General features: G+C 40.0%; 1 protein-coding gene across 1 annotated transcript in view; it reads left to right on the forward strand.

Moving 5' to 3' along the window:
- LOC140453385 (synapse-associated protein 1-like) overlaps nucleotides 1-14753 on the forward strand; it is a 33569-nt gene extending 18816 nt beyond the window's left edge. Inside the window, exons 7-9 of the mRNA XM_072547989.1 lie at nucleotides 70-128; nucleotides 2074-2224; nucleotides 8778-14753. Of these exons, the coding sequence (XP_072404090.1) occupies nucleotides 70-128; nucleotides 2074-2224; nucleotides 8778-8905 (338 nt within the window). The 3' untranslated portion in view covers nucleotides 8906-14753. The remainder of the gene's footprint in view (nucleotides 1-69; nucleotides 129-2073; nucleotides 2225-8777) is intronic.
- The last annotated feature ends 8164 nt before the right edge of the window (nucleotides 14754-22917 follow it).

A 22917-nucleotide genomic window follows, 5' to 3' on the forward strand; every position in this document is an offset into this window, starting at 1 on the left:
GGAACCGATTTGACAAATTCTAACTTAGAAAATACCTTTCTAAAAAAATGACTTCTTTCTTTATAATAGATTCCACTCCATCAAAGGCACCCCCAGGTCCGATGAGAAAGCAAAACGACTGTGTAGAAGTAAGTTTTTTTTATTGTGTTTTTCGCGTATATGTTCATTTTAGAGTTTATTTTGCACAAGTGGGGTGTAAGTCTCATTAATTGATCATGAAACATAAACCCCAATTATTAAGTAAATGCATCATGATATTTAACCACTAACCTGTAGTAACAACAGAAAATTTTGGAGAAATTCAGCAGGACTGGCAGCGATCGCGAAGAGAGAAATAGTTAATGTTTTAAGACCGGTATAATTCTTCTTCAGCACCTGTAGACTTGATTGTGAGTTTGTGCTAAGTTGGCATACCTTAGCAGCCACATTTATGCTAATTAATTTTAGTGTTGGCTTTCTGCAGTGGTTATGCAGATCTAAAATAAGGTTAAGAGTGGGCTCAGTTGTGACAGTCAGTTTGGTCCATCTGTAGCACGTGGACTAACATGAAGTTGACACTCATGGGATGGGATACTGCTGCTCATAGATGGTATTGGGAAGATATGTAGAATCAAGTATAATTTATTACTGTAATTTAGATTTAGATTTAGATTAGATTCCCAACAGTGTGGAAACAGGCCTTTTGGCCCAACAAGTCCACACTGACCCACTCGCCACATTTACCCCCAACACTCTGGGGCAATTTATCAACGGCCAATTCACCTCAACCTGAGATTCTCTATTCTTACCCCTGACAGTGTTTATGTTTTGTCTGAACTTTTCAGTCTACATTCCATTTGCAAATACAAAGAAAATAAAAACAGTGCAAAATCACTAAGAACAAAATCCTGTCAAGGTTACTGTAAAAGTAATCTCTGAGTCCCAATTTTCCTTTTCATTAGGCAATACTACGAAAGACACTCATTCACAAACAAGTCTGATCATTTAGAACATGTTCTGTTCCACCTAACGGGTTATAACTACGAAACAAAATCAATTATCTTGGCACTTTCATGATTAAAAAAGCATTGCTGATAAGATGTCTTGAGCCTCAAAACATTTTTTCCTTGAATACCCGTTGCCTGTTGCCCAGATCAATGGGATTGCCTTTGCATGGTTCCATTGCCACTTGAGAGACCAGCCTGAGTGTCTGCAGCATTGTGGCCACAACACATCTTTCCCCTGCCTCACTCCTTCCTTCAAGGAATTTCTTAAATATTGATCACCTTGACATTCAACTTTACCTGCAATCTCTTTATCAATCTTCCGTGCTTTCACCTTCCACTCTCCACAAAATCCAACCTCTTCAAACTCAACTGCTTGTGTCCTGACCCACAGTTAATCCTGTTCACCAATCGTCCTCATTGACCTGCAATAAAGTAAATGATAAATCGGTCCCTGACCTCTTGGCCCCTCCTTCTGTCCTTTTCGTAAATGTCTTATAACCGATTTAGTCATAGAGATGTATTCTATGACTAGTTCCAACTCTTCCATGCCGACCAGATATCCTAACCTAATCTAATCCCCACAGTTCCTACAATGTGAAAGCAGGCTATTCGACCCATTGAGTCAACACCAACCCTCGAGAGTGCGCCACCCAAGACCTACCCATCTTTGTTACCCTACATTTACCATGGCGAATCCACCTAAACTGCACATCCTGGACACGATGGACCTAGTCCGCACACCTTTCGACTGTGGAAAGAAACTGGAGCACCCAGAGGAAACTCATACAGACACGAGAAGAATGTGCAAACTCTACACAGACAGTCGCCTAAGACTGGAATTGAACCTGGGTCCCTCGTGCTGTGAGGCAGCAGTGCTGGCTGACATATACTGAATAGTTGCACCATTTTTCTTTATTTTGTGGTTTTTCTGGCTGTCCTATGAATCTTGTCAACATTCCCTGGTTATCATAAAGAAAGATAATTGTATCCAATTTCATTCAGAGCATTTGCCTAGGAGAAAAAAGGAAAGACGGCCAGAATTGATTTTTCAAATTTATTTCTAGTAAAACAAGTGTTTCCTTTATAGGTTCGTCCTTCAGATGAGATTTCAACAAGTCCAGTTGCAAATGAGTTTGTGAGCGATGCAAATGATACATCGACCCTGAATCAGGAAGACTTCTTGAAAGGCCTGGAACAGTTGGGCATGAATGGTAGTCAGATAACAACTGTTGAAGATGGTAGGTACAATAGAAAAATATCAAGTTAAATCTTATTTTGTTTAGATTTTGGACAAAGTAAAAGTATACGTTCAGGCAAAATGTAAAGCTATATTATCTCTGGGTCTGATTAATCAGAGCATGGTTTGAAATAAACAACTGTTGCACATTCTGTGCAAATTTAAAAAGTGGAGTAAAAGGGTAAAAAAATTACACCATTCTTCTGCTGAGTATAGACAGTCCCAGATTGTGCCTGGGTTCATTTTTGAGTACGTCCACAAATAAATTATATTAAAGTTAGAACACAATGAAGTACAGTATAAAACAGTGTGAGGAAATGCATGCATGTTGGATCTGAAAAGTTGATCCTGTATGGGATCCCCATCAAAAGTATGAATGTTCATAAGTCAGATGTTTATAAATCAGGCACCTCCATGCACTATAATTCATACAAGTTACAATCTAGTTGCCCTAAATGATTTGTTGTGCTACTCACCATTCTGCATCTGCTGTTTTGAAGATCTATTTAATTTTGAGATTGTAACTTCTTGCATTGACCATTTTATTTTTGGCCAAAGCCTGACTATGTAATTTAATATAAAGTGTAACTCTTTGGCAAGAGCCAACATTGGAAAATAACATTTGAAATGCTCGTACATAAAGCAGCTGTTTGGCCCCACTAATGTCATGGGACAGCCATACTTATTTCTTTGGGGTAAAAACAATGACTGCAGATGCTGGAAACCAGATTCTGGATTAGTGGTGCTGGAAGAGCACAGCAGTTCAGGCAGCATCCAAGGAGCTTCGAAATCGACGTTTCGGGCAAAGGCCCTTCATCAGGAATCCTGATGAAGGGCTTTTGCCTGAAACATCGATTTCGAAGCTCCTTGGATGCTGCCTGAACTGCTGTGCTCTTCCAGCACCACTAATCCAGAGATACTTATTTCTTTATCTGGATGAGTTTCTTTACGTGTATCCCATGTCCAATCCTATCGTAGGTTACACTTGTCTGCGATTAAAAAGCACTAGCAAACAGTTCTTCAGTTTGACATAGCAGCTATCTTAATCTTTGAGGCAGGCAGGCCAGGATTTTCCTGTTCTCAGATTGAGTCCAAAAGCAGGAGCGCTTCCAGGGGAAGCTATTCCATTGGATAGTCCAATAATCAAGCAGTTGATTGGGTGATGACATGTCTTCTGCCAGAATTATGACTCTGGGGCAGGAAGTCCCATCTTCCTGGAGCTGCCAGTCAGTTTTGAGGCTGGCATCTCTGGAATTTGGCAGCACCATAGCAGAGGCTGCAGCTGCTGCTGGGACAACGCCACCCGAAGCAGATCGAGAATCACTGACACAAAAAGTAAGTGTTATCTGTGACAGGTCTATGGGAGTTGGTGACAGGAAATATCAAAAACTAGGGCAAAGACGGTGGCTTCCAGAGGCTACACCCAGCCTTAGTCTTTCATTTAACGGATAACATCACTAATCTCAGGAGCTTATTGTGAGGACTCTTGCTGCATTATTCCTTGACTAATGACTTTTTTAAAAACAGTGTCAATATGTTTGCATAGTTGATGATCAATAGACAGGCAATTACTTACAATAACACAATATGGTACAGCACAGGAACAGGCCATTCAGCCCATCAAGCCTGCGCCTGTTCCTTATTTAGACCTGCTACTTATTGCCCATATATGGTTTCTATCCCTCTGTTTGCCTCCTATTCATGTGTCCATCAAGATACACCTTAAATGTTGCTAATGTGCTGCTTCCACCACCTCCATTGACAATGCATTCAGGCACCCACCACCCTCTGTGTGAAAGATTTTCTCTACACTTCTCCCCTAAACTTTCCCCCTCTCACCTTCAACCTATGCCCTTTTGTAGTTGACCTTACAACCCTGGGAAAGAGCCTCTGATTAACCACCCTATCTGTGCCTCTCGTACTTTTGTCGACCTCTATCAGGTCACCCTTCAGCCTCCGTCTTTCCAGTGAAAATAATCTGAGTTTATCCAACCTGCCTTCATAACTAAAACCCTCCAGATCAGGCAACATCCTGGTAAACCTTCTCTGCACCCTCTCCAAAGCGTCCACCTGGTAGTGTGGTGACTAGGACTGCACATAATATTCCAAATGTGGCCGAACTAAAGTTTTGTACAGCTGTAATGTAACTTACCAACTTTTATATTCAGTGCCCCAACCAATGAAGGCAAGCATGATGTATACCTTCTTGATCACCTTATCCACTTGTATTGTCACTCTCACGGATCTGTGGACCTGTATGCCCAGATCCTTCTGTATGTCAGTGCTCCTGAGGGTTCTGCCATTTACTGTATAATTTGCACCTATAATTGATATTCCAAAATGCATCACCTCACATTTGTCTGGATTAAATTCCATCTGACATTTCTCTGTTCAAATTTGCAATCTATCTATATCCCACTGTATCCTTTGACAATCCTCCTTACTACCTGCAACTCTACCAATGTTGGTGGTCATCTGCAAATTTACTAATCAGACAATCTACAGTTTCCTTCTGGTCATTTATATATATTACCAACAACAAAGCTCCTAGCACTGATCCCTGTGGGACACCACTAGTTACCAATCTGCATTCCAAAAAGCACTCTTCAGCTGATACTCTCTGTCTTCTATGACCTAGCCAACTCACCCTGGATCCCATGTGACTCTACCTTTTGTACCAGCCTGCCATGAGGTACCTTATCAAATACAGTACTAAAGTCCATGTAGACAACATCCATTGTCTTTCCCTCATCAATCATTCTTGTCACATCCTCAAAAACCTCAATCAAGTTGGTGAGATACTCTCTTCCTGCACAAACCCATGCTGCCTGTGACTAACAATTCAATTTGCCTCTAAATGTGAATAAATGCTGTCTCTCCGTATCTTTTCCAACAGCTTCCCGACCACTGACCTATAATTACCAGGATTATTTTTGTTTCCCTTCTTAAACAAAGGAACATTGAACATTTTCCAGTATTCTGGAAGCTCGCCTGAGGCCAGAGAGGATGCAAAGATGTCTGTTAAGTACCTAACTATTTCCTCCCTTGTCTCCCACAGTATTCCTGAGGTGGATCCCATTTGACACTATGGGACCCTCCAACCACACAGCATCAATGTCAGTTTCACCAATTTCCTCATCTCCCTTCCCCATCACCTCATCCCACATCCAACCCTCCAACTTGGCACTGCCATCTTGCACTGTCCTACCTGTCCGTCTTCCTTCCCACCTGTCCATTCCACCCTCTGCTCTGACCTATCACCATCACCCCCAACCTGCATCTACCTATTGCCTTCCCAGTTACCACCCCCAGCTCCACCCCGTTCCTATTTATCTCTTAGCCCCTTCTCCTCGCCACATTCCTGATGAAGGGCTTATGCTGGAAGTATCAATTCTTCTGCTCCTTGGATGCTGCCTGACTTGCTGTGCTTTTTCAGCGCCACACTTTTTGACTCTGATTTCCAGCATCTGCAGTCCTCAATTTGTCCTATGCTGGGCAATTTAGTCTGGCCAATCCACCTAATCTGCACATCTTTGGACTGTGGGAGGAAGCTGGAGCACACAGAGGAAACCCATGCAGATACAGGGAGAATGTCTGTGTAGAGCTTGCACAATTAGGCGGAATCTAACTTTGGTTCCTGGTGCAGAGAAACAGCAATGCTAACCACTGTGCTGCCTCTAATCATAATGATTAGTACTAATTTATAATGTTCTCAGACAAGGGTTGTAAAGGCACAAGGTAACATACTAATAGTACAAACATTAAGAAAGTAAGGAAGTAAAGTATTTCCACAAGGGATTTTCCAAAATTATCCTTTTTGATTCTTCTCACGCTCTTAAAAATTCATGTCTCTTGGATAAAATGGTTTCTCAAAGATTTTTTTGTGGAATATTGGTAACTGAGTAATATGGAATACCTGTTCTCTCTCTCTGAGCTACCAGTGGCTCTTATTAGCCTGAACTATAAGTTATAGGAAGAAGCCACAGCTCTTGAGTAATTTGACTCCACCTTTAAGACACTCTACACTGTGAGGGAATTCTCCAGACAAAGGACTGTTGCAAGGTTCAGTCATGAGCAATTTGACACCACATTTTCTTAGGCCCTAAGTAATATGTAGTGTATCTTGAATATTATTATTATTATTATTATTATTATTATTATTATTATTATTTCACTTTTATTATTTACTCAATAGCCAGATAGATCCAAAATGAACAAACTGAATCTGGCCAATATTTTAAAAAAATAATTCACAATGTGAGTGTTGCTTGGCAGGTCAGCTTTTATATCCATGTCACAGTGTGTTATTGCACAGATGGAGGCTATTCAGCCCATCCTGACTGAATTAGCTTGTTAATTGAGCATCATTACCTCGTGCCAGTCTCCTGCTTTTTTCCCATATCCTTTCATATTATTTTTGTGCAAGTAATTGTCCAATGCCTCCTTGAATACCTCAATTAAACTCCCCTTCACCACACTTTTTCAAGTAGTGCATTACAGACTCAATGATTGAAAATTTTTTTTTGCATAACACCCTTGCTTCTTTTGTAAATTATTTAAAATGTATGCCCTTACATTCTTGTTACTTTTACAAGTGGGAAGTTTCTCCTTACCTATTCTACCTGGCACGCTCATGATTTTGAAAACTTCTATCAGGTAGACTTCTCTCCAAGGAGAATTGGCCCAACTTCATCAGTCTATCCTTCTATAAGGTAAAACTAACTGCCTTTAGAGAATCTTGAACATAATCTGCATTGTCTACTCAACCCCTTGCACCCAGTTATAAGTTACTGGTAAGTAAAGCTTGCATTTATTGAGTGAGAAGTTGACTGTTAATGCGAGTTTAATAAGTCATGGTTGATAAAGGGTGGGGTGTCAACTTGTGTGTCAAGTAAATTTTATTTTATTAATGACTTAGATGAGGGAGTCGAAGGGTGGGTCAGTAAATTTGCAGATGATACGAAGATAGGTGGAGTTGTGGACAGTGAGGAGGGCATTTGTCATTTGCAAAGGGACTTAGATATGATGCAGAGTTGGGCTGAGGAGTGGCAGATGGAGTTCAACCCTGCCAAGTGTGAGGTTGTCCATTTTGGAAGAACAAATAAGAATGCGGAATACAGGGTTAATGGTAGGGTTCTTAGTCAGGTGGAGGAACAGAGGGATCTTGGGGTCTATGTACATAGATCTTTGAAAGTTGCCACTCAGGTGGATAGAGTTTGTAAGAAGGCCTATGGTGTATTATCGTTCATTAGCAGAGGGATTGAATTCAAGAGTCGTGAAGTGATGTTGCAGCTGTACAGGACTTTGGTTAGGCCACATTTGGAGTACTGTGTGCAGTTCTGGTCGCCTCACTTTAGGAAAGATGTGGAAGCTTTGGAGAGGGTGCAGAGAAGGATGTTGCCTGGAATGGAGAGTAGGTTGTACGAGGATAGGTTGAGAGTTCTCGGCCTTTTCTCGTTGGAACGGCGAAGGATGAGGGGTGACTTGATAGAGGTTTATAAGATGATCAGAGGAATAGATAGAGTAGACAGTCAGAAACTTTTTCCCCGGGTACAACAGAGTGTTACAAGGGGACATAAATTTAAGGTGAAGGGTGGAAGGTATAGGGGAGATGTCAGGGGTGGGTTCTTTGCCCAGAGAGTGGTGGGGGCATGGAATGCGCTTCCCGTGGGAGTGGTAGAGTCAGAATCATTGGCAATCTTTAAGCGGCATTTGGATAGGTACATGGATGGGTGCTTAACCTAGGATAGAAGTTCGGCACAACATCGTGGGCCAAAGGGCCTGTTCTGTGCTGTATTGTTCTATGTTCTATGTTCTAAATGTAAACATAATGTTGGGGCCGGGAAGTTTGTGGTCAAATTGATTTGATCCTGTTGTTCACTAAGATGCCAAATTACTGGATATTCATCTTGAGCAGGAAATATGACTGTTTTTGTTTTTGTTTGGATTGATTCCTAACTGTTTTGGATCAGATCAGATCCCTCTTAATATATATTAAGAAGGTAAAATCAAACACTACAGCAAAAGAAAGAGCAGTTCAGATTTGCTTAACTCTATTGGAAAACTTAACAGAGTAATAGGTACTGTAACTGTTCCTAATTAAATATTCTAATATAGTGACATTGCATAAACACACCCCTTGGTAAAACACAAATTCACATGCAATCAAGCGGCCCAGGAAGAGAACCCCTTAAGCTTTTGGCTGTAATTGAGAGAGGGAAAAATAATTTCCACTTCAAGACCCCAAAAGCAACTGCTGAAAATTGAACCTAAAATCCCTGATTCTGTGGGAGCTCGACTACACAAACTCAGGCTGCTTCTGTGGTTACAACATTTTTAAAAATCTCTATGCTTCTCATACACTGCTCAGTATCTGTCCCCCAATCTTTCTCTAAATGAAACCAGGACAAAACACATCTTTTTAAAACTGCAATATTGTCATACTAACCTATTGATGCTAAGCCTGGTCATAATTATACTGGTTATTAAATGTAACCTTTATTTATTAATAGTTGTAAATATTCACAGATTAACCACTCTTGTATCCTAAACAGATGACATTACAGAGTGGGAAAAGGAACTGCAAAGAGAACTTCAGGAGTTTGAAATTGTTGATGTGAAAGCAAAAGTCAGTGAAGCCTGGGAGAAAGAAATCGAGGAGATGCTTCAAGAAGAGGATTAAAAGTTTTACATGGAAACCGATTTCAAATCCAGGAATTCCAGTTTCCTGAGAGAGTCTTTTCTGTAAGACGCATTATCTCAAAACACTTCTAATGAAATACAGAATCCTACCAAGAAATACTTTGTTTCTTTTGTGGTGGGATTTAAGCATTAACCTTATCACAACACCACAAGCTTTATTATTGCTGCATTTTGTACTTTGAGCCATATTTTTTATTTTTAAAAACCAATGACTTATGTTTCCAATGATGGAAAGTGTATTAGAATGTAAGAAGCTGAGAGTGTTGTAGTTTTCAGGAGTAGCTAAAGTGTTCAAGTCACTTTTACGAACAGTATTTAATTTCTCAGTATATTAACTGCAACCTTTTTAAAATGTACATCCCTTGTAGAATTGTCCCCCCACAATGCATACAGTTCCCCAAATAATCCATGGTGACATAGCACATTGATGCTGTATAAAAATAAAATCAGCTGCACTCTAAGATAGCAGATATTTGCTATAACTTGGCAGCCTTGGTCTGGTCTAATTAACAAAGCACACATTGAAAAACTCATAGGAAAAACCAACATTCCATTCAGAGTATTGATCAGTCACTTAGGCAAAAATTATTGTCTTTTTTTCAGGAGTAGCTTTTGAAACTAGTTCAGATGCTAGGCTTGACTTTCCAATAACCCAAGAATTTCCCAGATTTGACATGTGATCTGGGCTAATTGGTTCAATTTATATGGGATACCCTAAAAAATTGACAGGTTAAGGTATTTGTTGCCGTGGAATTCTGTTCTCTGCATGCATATGAGCTTTCAGTAAAACTGCAAAACCAAATGTGTATAAGGCTGAACAGTGTTTATTTAGTTCAGAAGTCTTCCTTGCATCTTCAAAAGCAAAATGTCTTAAAGGAGTGAAGTAAATGTTCATACACTTGTTTTTTTTAAAGTCCTTGATGCTTTATGTATATTGTATATGTTTATGGCCGTGCCTAGAATTGTTTGTTTAACAAATTCCATAATATAAATTTTACCCAAAGATTCCTATTAGGGACAAATGGAAATTGGTGATTCACCCAGTGTCTAATTTTCAAGGAACTGGTTAGAGATGTATTTACATAGCCTTGGAATCAGAAAGTGCGTGCGGATCTGATCATCACCATTCAGCACAGGTAACATTTTCTTGTGCGTTTACAAGATGAAAGTTAATAAGAATGTGTAGAGAAAACCTAAATAATTTGGAATAGAGCTTCTGATTCTGTGTTCATTAATGCAGTTTCTCTTCCATCAGTGTTTGTGAGAGGGAAACTGTGATTATAATTTCTACTGCCGTCCCTAGTTGAACGGAATGACCAAATTCTCTCTCAGAAACTTGCACATTCCCCAAGGGCATGTTTAATGTATGGGCAGAAATGTTTTGGATCCCAGAAAAAAGTGTTTCTGCCAAATGTTCTGTCAATTTGTCCTGAAGGCAAAGGATAAATGTTGTATTTTTTTGTACACATTTTCCCCCAAGACAGAAATGGCCAAAATTCTGTGTTCAAAATTGTTTTCAGAAAAGTGTTCTGCGTCGTTCTGGCTTTTTAAATATGCAGAAACATAGACTTGACATTCAAAAAGGTCTCGATTCATAACTGCTGCTTCCAAGATGCTTGTGGATGTTATGGAGCTTAGCAAACAGTATGAACTTTTTGCATGACATTATAACAGCAATGCTCACTTCACTGGCTGTAAAATACAATGATCATGAAGGCACCAATTAAATGGAAGAGTTACTTATATTTATATGGTGCCTCTTACGACCTCTGGAAATCCCAAAAGGCTTTACAGTGGAAGTTGCAATGTACAGAAATGTGAAACCTTTTTGTTACTGTTTATGGACATTCAAAACTGGCTGAAAACAGCACTGGGCAAAATTTTTCTTTTATGTGAAATTGGGGTTAATTGATTGGTTTTGCTAAGCTTTGCAGTCAATGTCTTATGTTGGTTTGATATTTGGTCTCAGTTGATGCAGTAGTGGGAATTGTATGATGTACTACTTTGACCACAACTATGGACTTTTTTCAAAAAGACAATCAGGGTTGCTATCTCCAGCTGCAGCACTTGCTGGCAGGTGCCGTTTATGTGTAGAAACCGGATGAGACAAAAGTGAGTCTCAGCTGTTCTTCTCAATTTCTGTGCCCTTGCAACTAATCAAACAATAGACAGTAGGTGCAGGAGTAGGCCATTCTGCCCTTCAAGCCAGCATCACCATTCATTATGATCATGGCTGATCATCCTCAATCAGTATCCTGTTCCTGCCTTATCCCCATAACCCTTGATTCCACAATCCTTAAGAGCGCTATCCAACTCTTTCTTGAAAGTATCCAGAGACTTGGCCTCCACTGCCCTCTGGGACAGAGTATTCCACACACCCACCACTCTCTGGGTGAAGAAGTTTCTCCTCAACTATGTTCTAAATGACCTACTCCTTATTTTTAAACTGTGTCCTCTGGTTTCAATGTTCAATACCTCAGCACAGGTTTTAAGAATGGTCACTTTGACAATGTAAGAGACAGCAACTGTGACCATGGAGATGCATCCCCACTGAGTAAGTAGCTTCAGGATAGGGAGAAAATTGGTAGGGAGTGGGGACGAAATTTAATATATTGTTCCTATCTAAAAGGCTCCTAAGTAACTGAAATGTGCAAGTTTTGCAGTTTGAGCAGTGCAACTTCAGACAACTTGTAAACATAAAGAAATCAGGAAAGCTATTTAAAGAATTAAGTACTGTCAGAATAGATGAAGCTCAAAATTCAAACACGAGTCTACCTATGTTTTCTTCAGAATGTTTTCTTATTGGTGCAATTAATATGTTGCATATTTTTCCAATGACTGGTTCGGTATGTCGTCTGAAAGACTATCTACTGTTACACTTGAGTATTAGAGATTGTTATACAAACTGTTTTGTCACTGAGATTTAATAAATATATTTGTGCGGATGTGGCTAGAGTGTTTACGTTGCAGAATTGCATTTTAATTTAAGTGTTGCCAGATATTTTAGTTTTACAAAGGAAGTACTTCCTTCTCCTTGGTAATAGGCAATGTTTTATATACACAATTAATTCATCAACAATTTTATTCCATGCTTTAAAATTGTCTATCTCTAGTTACAGTTCATGGTATCTGTGTGTGCACCACTCCTCTTTTTCTCATCAATGGTGATTTTTAAATAATGGTGGATTGGAATAATATAATAGAATAAAAATATGAACAGAATTAGGTAACCTGGTCCCTTGAACTGTCCCTGCTATTTCTCACACCTCTTGATCCTCCTCTTATCCAACGATCTATTAATTTGCTTAGAATATGCTTAGCAACCAAGCATCATAGCTCCCTTCACTAGAGAATTCAAAATGTTCATGACCCTCTGTGTGAAACAATTTCTCATAATTTCAATCTTCAGTAATCAACTCCTTCTCCTGAATCTCTACTCCCCAGTTGATGTCTGTCCAGGTATGGAAAATAGCATCACAACATTACACCTGTCAAATAAAATTTCCTTTGATCATTCTGTTTTATTTTGCACGGGTCATCTCTGAACTTGTAGCATTTTACTTCAAGGGCGTTGATGAACATCGAAAGAGGACCAGTATAACAATGACAGCTCCTCTTGCTAAGCATCAGAGTAGCCACTCAGTGAAGGACTGGGCTGCTATTTTCTTTGGCACTATAGTAAAGCATAAATCACAAAGAGACGAAATTGGATGTGGGGAGAGGGAATTGTGACAAATGGCAGTATTGCTACTGAAATCTGCTCATCTATTATAAATCATGACAGTGACCAAGATGAGTATGATGTGTCTTTGAGTCAATTTATCTTTTGTGGCACAGAATTAGGCTTATCAATTCCAGCACAATAGTTTTCATTTCCAGTGACCTAGCCTTTCTCGCCGACTCCATGTTTTACTTTAGGCTAAACACTAAGTTGACATATTGTATGATTGTGAGGACATCACAGTTCTGTCTGAGCTGCTTCACACATTCCAACAGGGATCGCAAGGGTCCTGCATGAGGACCCTGACCCAAGAACTGAGTAAAATGGGCTTATGTCATTGAGGTTAGAAGAATATAAGGCAAGCTTATTCAAGTATTAAAAAATTCTGAGAGGAATGCAGGATCATAGTTCCTTGAAGGTGGAGTCACAGGTAAGCAGGATAGTAAAGGCAATTGGTTTGCTTTCCTTTACTGGTCAGAGCATTGAGTGAAGAAGTTGGGACGTCATGTTGTGGCTGTACAGGGCATTGATTAGGACACTTTTGGAATACTGCATTCAGTTTTGGTCTCCCTGCTATCCGAAATATGTTGTTAAACTTCAAAGGGTTCAGAAAAGATCTACAAGAATTTGCTGGGGTTGGAGGATTTAAGCTATAGAGAGAGGCTAAATAGACTGGGGCTATTTTCCCTGGGGCATCACAGGTTGATGGGTGATTTTGTAACATAATGAGGGGCATGGTTAGGCTGAATAGTTAAGGTCTTTTCCCCAGAGTAGGGGAGTTCAAAATTAGAGGGCATAGGTTTAAAATAAGAGGGGAAAGATTTAAAACAGACCTAAGGGCAATTCTTTCACACACAAGGTGGTGCGTGTATGGAATGAGCTGCCAGAGGAAGTGGTGGAGGTTGGTACAATTACAACATTTAAATGGCATCTGGGTGGGTATATGAATAGCAAGGGTTTAGAGGGATATGGGCCAAGTGCTGGCAAATGGGACTAGATTAATATAGAATATCTGGATGGCAAAAATGAGTTGGACCGAAGGGTCTGATTCCGTGCTGTACTGCGCTATGACTTGAGAAAGTAGATGCTGAGAGACTGTTTCCCCTGTCTATAGAGTCTAGAACAAGGGATATATGCTATTTAAGACTGAAATTAGAAATTTCTATAATTATAAATCTGGAACTCTACCACAGTGCTCGATGGATGATCAGTCAATAAGTATATTCAGGATAGAGATGGGCAGATATTTAGATTGAAGAGTATCAAGTATTACATAAAGCAAGTAGGAAGGTGGAGGAGAGTCAAAGATCAGCTACCAACTTGAATGGTGGAGGGATTAGAGAAACAATGTGGCCCACTCTTATTTCTTATGTTAATACTGATTGATTTGTATAAGACTGGATAATTTAGCATTAACATAATCAAACATTAATAATTTAGTTGACAAAGAAATTACATAAAGAAGCTACAGAGTCACCATAAAAGTCAACCTCAGTTTGGATCATAAGTTGTCAGTTTGCATACATTAATCTTTATTTGCTTTATTGTTCATTTTAAAGAGAATTTCACAATATGTTGAACTCCTCCCTCCCCAACCAACATAAACTTCAACAAAATTGTATTCTTAAAATAAAGGAAAAACTACTTTTTTTACATACCTTTCTGTTTGAGGTACAAAGTCACTTCAATGGTTTAATGATTGGCCAGCAAATAAACTAGAGTATTTCCAAACATGATGGAATGTTACATTGCTGAACTGAATCTTCTGTTTCTGATATCTTGCTGATAGTGTCTCATGAATTGTATCAAATCTTTGAATGACTCAAAGAAACCAGATGTTTAGCCCTTAATTGAACAAATGATCATTTTGAAAGTTTTGCAATTTCATGGTATTCATTATAGTAAGGATTTGATCAACTAACTGGTACTTCTGAAGCATTCAAAAGGTCCAATTTTGTGAACTTTGGGGTCATTTTCATACTTTTATGTTTTGATTTTTCAATAGTATACTTAATTGATTCACAATGGTTTGAAAATTGGTGTCACTGAAAACAACATATGCTGGAACATCAATGGATTTATTTACATTTATGTAGTATAACATTTCAAGCAGTTAACATTAAAATACAAATGTTAATAAATGACCATACAAGTTAAAATGTATTGATTATTCAAATCTCAACACCATTATCATATATGTTCATGTTTTTGCTTCTATTAGCACCAATATCTTTCCTGTTCCAGGAAACCTAACTATGTTTCTTTACATTTGCCTTGAGTAACTCATAAGTACAATCCTGTTTTGTGAAGATATGGATACAAATTTATGAAGTAGTTAGTGTTTCTGTTACTGTTACTACACCACCTTCCACATCTTATCAACACAAGTTATTCTTCCATTGACTTTACAGAACCTGAGGTCAGCCAATCTTGCACTTTGTGATTGTTCATTGTGCTCCAACCAAATAAAGGTTCATTCAGCACAGACATGGATCAAATTTGACATTGTTCCTTACTACCACCTGAAGGTGTAATTACCACTGAGCCATACCTCTGGCCCATGTCTACACCAAAATTTTCATTATATGAAAAAAAACATGCTTTCATATTACACTAGAGAAATCGTAAATGAATCCTCATCAGAATCAATAAGCAGACACAATCTAGTCTATTAAAATGTGATTTTAAAAATATTTTAATCATGAGAAGTACCCTTTTTACTCAGTCAAAATAAGAATACACAATAATAACATTTTACTTCCTGTTTCTAGATGTGTTTGGAAATACATCATGCTTAAATGTAAATCAAAACAGCAACAATTAGATTACTACTTAAAAGCACCATTTAATGTGTCAAATATTTTTCAACATATCATTTTCACATTTGGTAAACAAGAAACACAAAAAGTGGCCTGTTGTGTTTATACAACTAATTTATACTATTTTTCACATGAGAATACAGATTTGTTTTATGTCATTCTAATTGACTGCAGAATTGCTTTTTAGTTCTTCACTTGTAAATGCTGTTTTCACCACAATTACACTGATAGCATGGGAAAGGGTAATGCAATGGGATCTTGATCAGATGGGCCAATGAGCTAAGGAGTGGCAGATGGAGTTTAAATTAGGTAAATGTGAGATGCTGCATTTTGGAAAGGCAAATCCGAGCTGGACTTATACACTTAATGGTAAAGTCCTGGGGAGTGTTGCTGAGCAAGGAGAACATGGAGAGCAGGTTCATAGTTCCTTGAAAGTGGAGTCACACTTAGACTGGATAGTGAAGAAGGCATTTGGAATGCTTTCCTTTATTGGTTAGAGCATTGAGTACAGGAGTTGGGAGGATAAAAACAAGGACTGCAGATGCTGGAAACCAGATTCTAGATTAGAGTGGTGCTGGAAAAGCACAGCAGTTCAGCCAGCATCCAAGGAGCAGGAAAATCGACGTTTCGGGCAAAAGCCCTTCGTCAGGAATAGAGGATGTTGTTGTGAAACTTTGAAAGGGTTTGGAAAAGATTGACAAGGATGTTGCCAGGTTGGAGGATTTGAGCTATAGGGAGAGGCGGAATAGGCTGGGACTCTTTTCCTTGCAGTGTCGGAGATTGAGGGGTGACCTTATAGAGGTTTATAAATGAGGGGCATGGATAGGGTAAATAGACAAGATCTTTACCATGTGGTGGGGGAGTCCAGAATGAAAAGGCATAGGTTTAGGGTGAGAAGGGAAACGTTTAAAAGAGAATTAAGGAGCAACTTTTTCATGCAGAGGGTGGTGTGTATATGGAATGAGCTACCAGAGGAAATGGTGGAGGCTGATACAATAACAACATTTAAAGGCATCTGGATGGGCATATGAATAGGAAGGGTTTAGAGGGATATGGACCATGCGCTGGCAAATCGGACTAGATCTGGTCGGCATAGGCAATTTGGCCTGAAGGGTCTGATTCCATGCTGTTCATCCCTATGGCTCTATGACTCAGAGGACTAGAGGGCACAGATACAAGTTTATGGGTAACAGATACAGGAGGAATGTGAGTAAGAACATTTTTGCATAGCAAGTGGTAATGACCTACTCACAATGTGGTGGAAACAGAGATGGATATTGCTTTCAAAAGTAAAATGGATTGCCACTTGTATGAAATCAGCTTGCTGTCCTCCTGGAATAGAGAATGGTATGGGACTGAGTGGATTACTTGATTGATTTGATGTGAATCAAATGTCCTCCTCCTGTGCTGCACATTACCATGATTCCTCGACTGTAATAGACTTTGTACTGAAGGACAGACACATGTAGATCATTAAATAATTAAGGCAGTTTGATAATATGGTGCTTGTTACTATAATTGATCAGAACCTTTTACAACTTCTAAACTTATTGAGCTTTCAGACAAGATATGTGTCATTAAAACAAAGACATTAAGCCATACCGAGTGGCAAGAATGAAATTTATTGGTGGCTGAAATATTCCATGTGAACCCCTGGAATAACACACCTTGTAGGATGCGAAGGAAACTTCAAAGAAGAGATGTCAAAGGGCAGAGTGCAATATAATTTAGTTACCTCCTGTCAAAAGGGAAACAACTCTTGTGGGTTATATTCAAGACTGCTGGCATGAGTCAAAGAGTTGTTCACCTTTTATCCTTTCAAGAGTATACAGAAAAAAGAGTTTATAAACCAATAGCAACCCTTGGTCTGTGTATGCTAGTGGCCTAATGTGATAGTGCAAACTAGGTGTTGTGCAAAGATTGCAGCTTGAAGGTAGCATTGGGCACCCCTGCACTTCACCTCGAAAGAAAAGAGACTCACACTGAGTGCCAGAAGCCAATCACCAAGGAAAAGGAACCAGGGCAAAAGAAATTCAGCTAACTTGCAAAGCCTAGAATCTCAAAACTAACTGCTCACTCCCAATGTCAATGCTACCCGATATAGCAGCTATAACATTTCACTATCTACTCTTCACAAACAATCCAGAGATTGATTTGTACATCCTAACTTGTTTTAGACTCACTTTACATTTCTATTCTACATGGTGTGTCCTGTTTATTATTTCATCTCGCGTTGTGTAACTGGTACTCACTCAAGAAAGGTTGGTCAAATTTTCTCTTCTTAGAACACAAATTCTGGACCCCTGAAGAAAGGAATCCTTTTTTTAATTAACCTTGTTGTAACAACTGAGTAAACAACGGGAGCCAGTTCAGCACTTCTCACCCAGACATTGACAATTGGGGAGTATCCCATTTGGAACTGTAACAAATTAGGAGAACTTTGCTCAGCCTGGTTGTAATGAGCTCAAAAGTTGTTTGCTTCAATTGTACAGGTTTTTCAAATACAAGTATTTAATCATAGTGGGGGGATGGTGGGGGGTAAGAAGGAAAAGTTATTTTTACTTTAGAGCACAACACAGAAATTTACAGTAAATTCATGCCTCGGGAAAATCAATGATCAGAAGTAACTTTGTGGTGTAACAAGGTGGAAGACTCCTCGTCCTGTCTAAAAACATTGTTCAAAGCTTTAAGTTGAACAAACAACCAATGACTTATTTTAATCCCACAGGAACCAGAATTTAAAAGAAAAAGAGTTAGTAGATTTTACTTACCTTTAAGATAAGGCTTAATATGAATATGTTGATGGTTATCCTCAAAAGTCCGTGCTTCATTTGATTTTAAAGGTAGGACTGCAAGAGGTTTTAGGATGACACTTTTCGAATGATAATACATTGAACTAATTTTCCGAAAAAAATACAATATGCTGTTTTGAATCTATTACAATAGCCTGACAGTTTTCATGTTCACATATATTTGTACCCTGCACAAACTGAACCTCACCATTTATGTCACTGAAATTGTTGACCGAGGAATCATTTAATCAGTGTATCCAGTCAGTAGAATCAAAACAAATGCAAAATATTGTGAATGTTGGAAATTGAGTAAAGACAAAATATAGAAAAGACTCAGCAGGTCAGGGAGCATCTGTGGATGGAGAAAAAGAGCAAATAATTCTGCACTGACCGACCAACACTAATCCTACTTTCCAACACTTGGCCCATAACCTTGAATGTTATGACATTTCAAGTGCTCCTCCACATACTTATCAAAGATTTGTAATGTTTCCCTCCTCTACTACCCTCAGTGGCCTTTCCTGAGATCTGGAGAAAGTTTGGCAGATAGTAGGTTTTAAGCAAAGGGGCAAGGGGAGAACGGTACGGTGGATAGAGTCATAGAGATACTGGATTAGTGGTGCTGGAAGAGCACAGCAGTTCAGGCAGCATCCAACGAGCAGCGAAATCGACGTTTCGGCAAAAGCCCTTCATCAGGATTTCGCTGCTCGTTGGATGCTGCCTGAACTGCTGTGCTCTTCCAGCACCACTAATCCAGTATTTGCTTTCCAGCATCTGCAGTCATTGTTTTTACCTCAGAGTCATAGAGATGTACAGCATGGAAACGGTCCAACCCGTCCATGCCGACCAGATATCCCAACCCAATCTAGTCCCACCTGCCAACACCTGGCCCATATCTCTCCAAACCCTTCCTATTCATGTACCCATCCAGATGCCTTTTAAATGTTGCAATTGTACCAGCCTCCACCACTTCCTCTGGCAGCTCATTCCACACACATACCACCCTCTGCATGAAAAAGTTGCCCCTCGGGTCTCTTTTATATCTTTCCCCTCTCACCCTAAACCTATGCTCTCTAGTTCTGGACTCCCCCACTCCAGGGAAAAGACTTTGTCTATTTACCCTATCCATGCCCCTCATAATTTTGTAAACCTCTATCAGGTCACCCCTCATCCTCCGATGCTCCAGGGAAAACAGCCCCAGGCTGTCAGCCTCTCCCTATAGCTCAAATCCTCCAACCCTGGCAACATCCTTGTAAATCTTTGCCGAACCTTTTCAAGTTTCACAACATCCGTCCAATAGGAGGGAGACCAGATTTGCAAGCAACATTACAGAGAAAAGAAACAGACAACAATATGGAAAGTATGGTGAGTAAGTTTGCAGTTGACACCAAAACTGGTGGTGTAGTGTTCAGTGAAGGAGGTCATCTAAGATTCCAAAGAGATTTTAATCAATTGGATCAATGGACAGAAAAGTGGTAGGTGGAGTTTAATTTCGATACATGCGAGGTATTGCATTTTGGTAAAACAAACAAGGGCAGAACTTCTACATTTAAAAGTAGGGCCTTGGGTAGTATTGTAGTACAGAGAGACCTAGGGGTTCAGGTATATAATTTTTTGAAATTCGCATCACATACAGACAAGGTGGTTAAGAGGGCATTACGCACACTTGCCTTCTTTGCTCAGTCCTTTGAGTATTGGAGTTGGGACATCACGATGAGGTTGTACAGGATGTTGGTGAGGCTTCTTCTGGAATACTGTGTGCAGTTCTGGTCTCCCTACTATAGGAAGGATATTATTAAACTGGAGAGGGTTCAGAAAAGATTTTCCAGGATATTCCTTGGAAGGGAGGGTTTGAATTACAAGGAGTGGATGGATAGGATGTAACCTTTTTCACTGGATCGTAGGAGGTTGAGGGATGACCTTATAGTAGGCTAAATAAGGTGAACGGCAGGTGTCTTTTCCCTAGGGTGAGGGATTTCAAGGCTAGAGGGTTTGTTTTTAAGGTGAGAGTAGAAAGATTTTAAGAAGTCGAGGGGAATTTTTTTACAGACAGTGATTAGTATGTAGATTGAACTTCCAGAGGAAGTAATGGATGTGGATACAATGTTTGAAAGACATTTAGATAAGTTCATAGATAAGAAATGTCTGGAGGGATATAGACCAAGTGCAGGCAGGCGGGACTAGCTTACTTTAGGATTATGGTTGGCATGGACTGGTTGGACCGAAGGGTCTGTTTCCATGCTGTATGACTCAATAATACATTGAAATTTTACATTCCTCGGAGTTTCCCTGCAGTTGCTTATACTGTGTTTTTTTAACTTCAAAACTATATTTATAATTTTTTTGAGATACATACAGTCACTAGAACAGTTTTGTTCTGTACAGTCATTACATATTCCAAACAAATAAACCCAAGGCATTTCTTACTTATACAAGACTGTATTTACAGACATTTGAGGCACCTTATACTGTATATTCAACTTCTATTCCTCCCCCCAACGAAGAAAACGACAATTCTTATATTCCGCCTGGTCAAGTCTGCTTCTAATCTTGTACCTTTCAAAGTTAGGATGTGGAGGTGCTGGCATTGGACTGGGGTGGACAAAGTTAAAAATCACACAACATCAAGTTATAGTCCAACAGGGTTACTTGGAAGCACTAGCTTTCGCAGAACTGCTTTTTCATCAGGTAGCTGTGGAGCAATTTGAATTGAATTGAATTGAATTTGATTTATTTACTGCGACATGTACCAAGGTACAATGAAAAGCTTTGTCTTGTGAGCAATACAGGCAGATCACAGAGTTAAGTAGTATAGATAAGTAAATAATAGGTAAACAGACGGCAAAAACAAAAATACAGATACAGGCAAATGTTAAGAGCTTGTGAGTCCATTCAGTATTCTAACGACAATCGGGTAGAAACCATTACAAAACCAGCTGGTCCGTGTGTTCAGGCTTCTGTACCTTCTCCCTGATGGTAGAGGTTGTAGAAAAACATTGTCAGGGTGGGATGGATCTTTGAGAATGTTGGTGGCCTTTCCTTGACAGTGGGTTTAGTAGATGGATTTTATAGATGAGAGATTGACTTTTGTGATTGTCCGAGCCGAGTTCACCACTCTCTGTAACCGTCTCCGATCTTGAATGGTACAGTTGCCATACCAGGTAGTGATACATCCAGACAGAATGCTCTCGATGGCACACCCCGAGAAAAGTTGGCACGGGTATTTGTCATCTTGCCAAATTTTCTCAGTTGCCTGAGGAAGAAGAGATGTTGTTGGGCCTTTGTAACCAGTGCGTCCACATGAAGAGTCCAAGAAAGCTTGTTGCGGATGACCATTCCCAGGAGTTTGACACTCTCCACTCTTTCCACCTCTGTGCTATTAATGTGTAGGGGGGTTATGAGTAACATCCAGCCGAAAGTCAATAATGAGTTCCTTGGTTTTGCTGGCATTGAGAGCTAGGTTGTTCACAGTGTACCATTTTTCCAGGTCATCCATCTTCCGTCTGTAATCTGTTTCATTGCCATCTGAGATTCGACCGACGATGGTGGTGTCATCAGCAAACTTGTAAATGGCATTAGTCTGGGTATTTGGTGACGTAGTCATGGGTATACACTGAGTACAGTAGGGAGCTGAGTACGCACCTCGGTGGGGGGGTCTCCAGTGTTGAGTGTTAGTGACAATGAAATATTGTCCCCAATCTTCACCGATTGTGGCCTGTGGGTCAGGAAACTGAGGATCTGGTTGCAGAGAGTGGGGCTTAGTCTGAGATCACTAAGTTTGGTAATCAGCCTCGATGGGATAATAGTGTTGAAGGCTGAAATGTAGTCAATGAGTAGGATTCTTACATAGCTGTTCTTGGTGTCAAGATGTTCTAGGGAGGAGTGAAGGGTAAGTGATCTGGCATCTGACGTGGATCTGTTGGTCTGATAGGCAAATTGGAGTGGGTCAAGTGTAGTGGGGATAAATGCCACGACCAGTCTTTCAAAGCACTTCATGACCACTGAAGATAGGGCCAATGGGTGGTAGTCATTGAGACATGCTGCATGAGCGCTGTTAGTCACAGGGATGATGTTGGCCCTCTTGAAACAGGCAGGGACAGTGGTCTGCTGCAGGGAGAGGTTGAAGATATCCGAGACAACCTCTGCCAGTTGATCTGCGCATGCTCTGAGTGCCCGGCCTGGTACTCCATCTGGTCCCATCGCTTTCCTTGGATTCACATGAAGGAAAACTGATCTGACCTCTGATGCAGTGACTGTTGGGATAGGTGTTACCTCTCCACCAGAATTCTGCTCAAAGTGAGCATTGAAGGTGCTGTGATGATCTGGGAATGAAATGTCATCATCTTCTATCTTGCACTGCCTCTTTTTTAGAACCTGTGATATTGTTCAGTCCTTGCCATAATTGCTGGGGGTCTGTCTGGGTCTCTCGTATGGATCGGTATTGGTCCTTGGCTGTTTTAATGGCTCTGCAAAGGTCATACTTGGATTCCTTATATTTGAGTGGGTCTCCTGATCTGAAGGCCTCATGCCTGGTTTTTAGCAGGTTCTGTATGTCCTGATTCATCCAGGGTTTCCTGTTGGGAACACCCGGATTGACTTCCTCGGTGTGCAGTCCTCCACACACTTGCCTTTAAAGTCTGTGACGGTGGTGGCGTACTCG

The sequence above is a fragment of the Chiloscyllium punctatum genome, chromosome 27 (assembly GCF_047496795.1).
Source record: "Chiloscyllium punctatum isolate Juve2018m chromosome 27, sChiPun1.3, whole genome shotgun sequence".
In the NCBI taxonomy this organism is placed as follows: domain Eukaryota; kingdom Metazoa; phylum Chordata; class Chondrichthyes; order Orectolobiformes; family Hemiscylliidae; genus Chiloscyllium; species Chiloscyllium punctatum.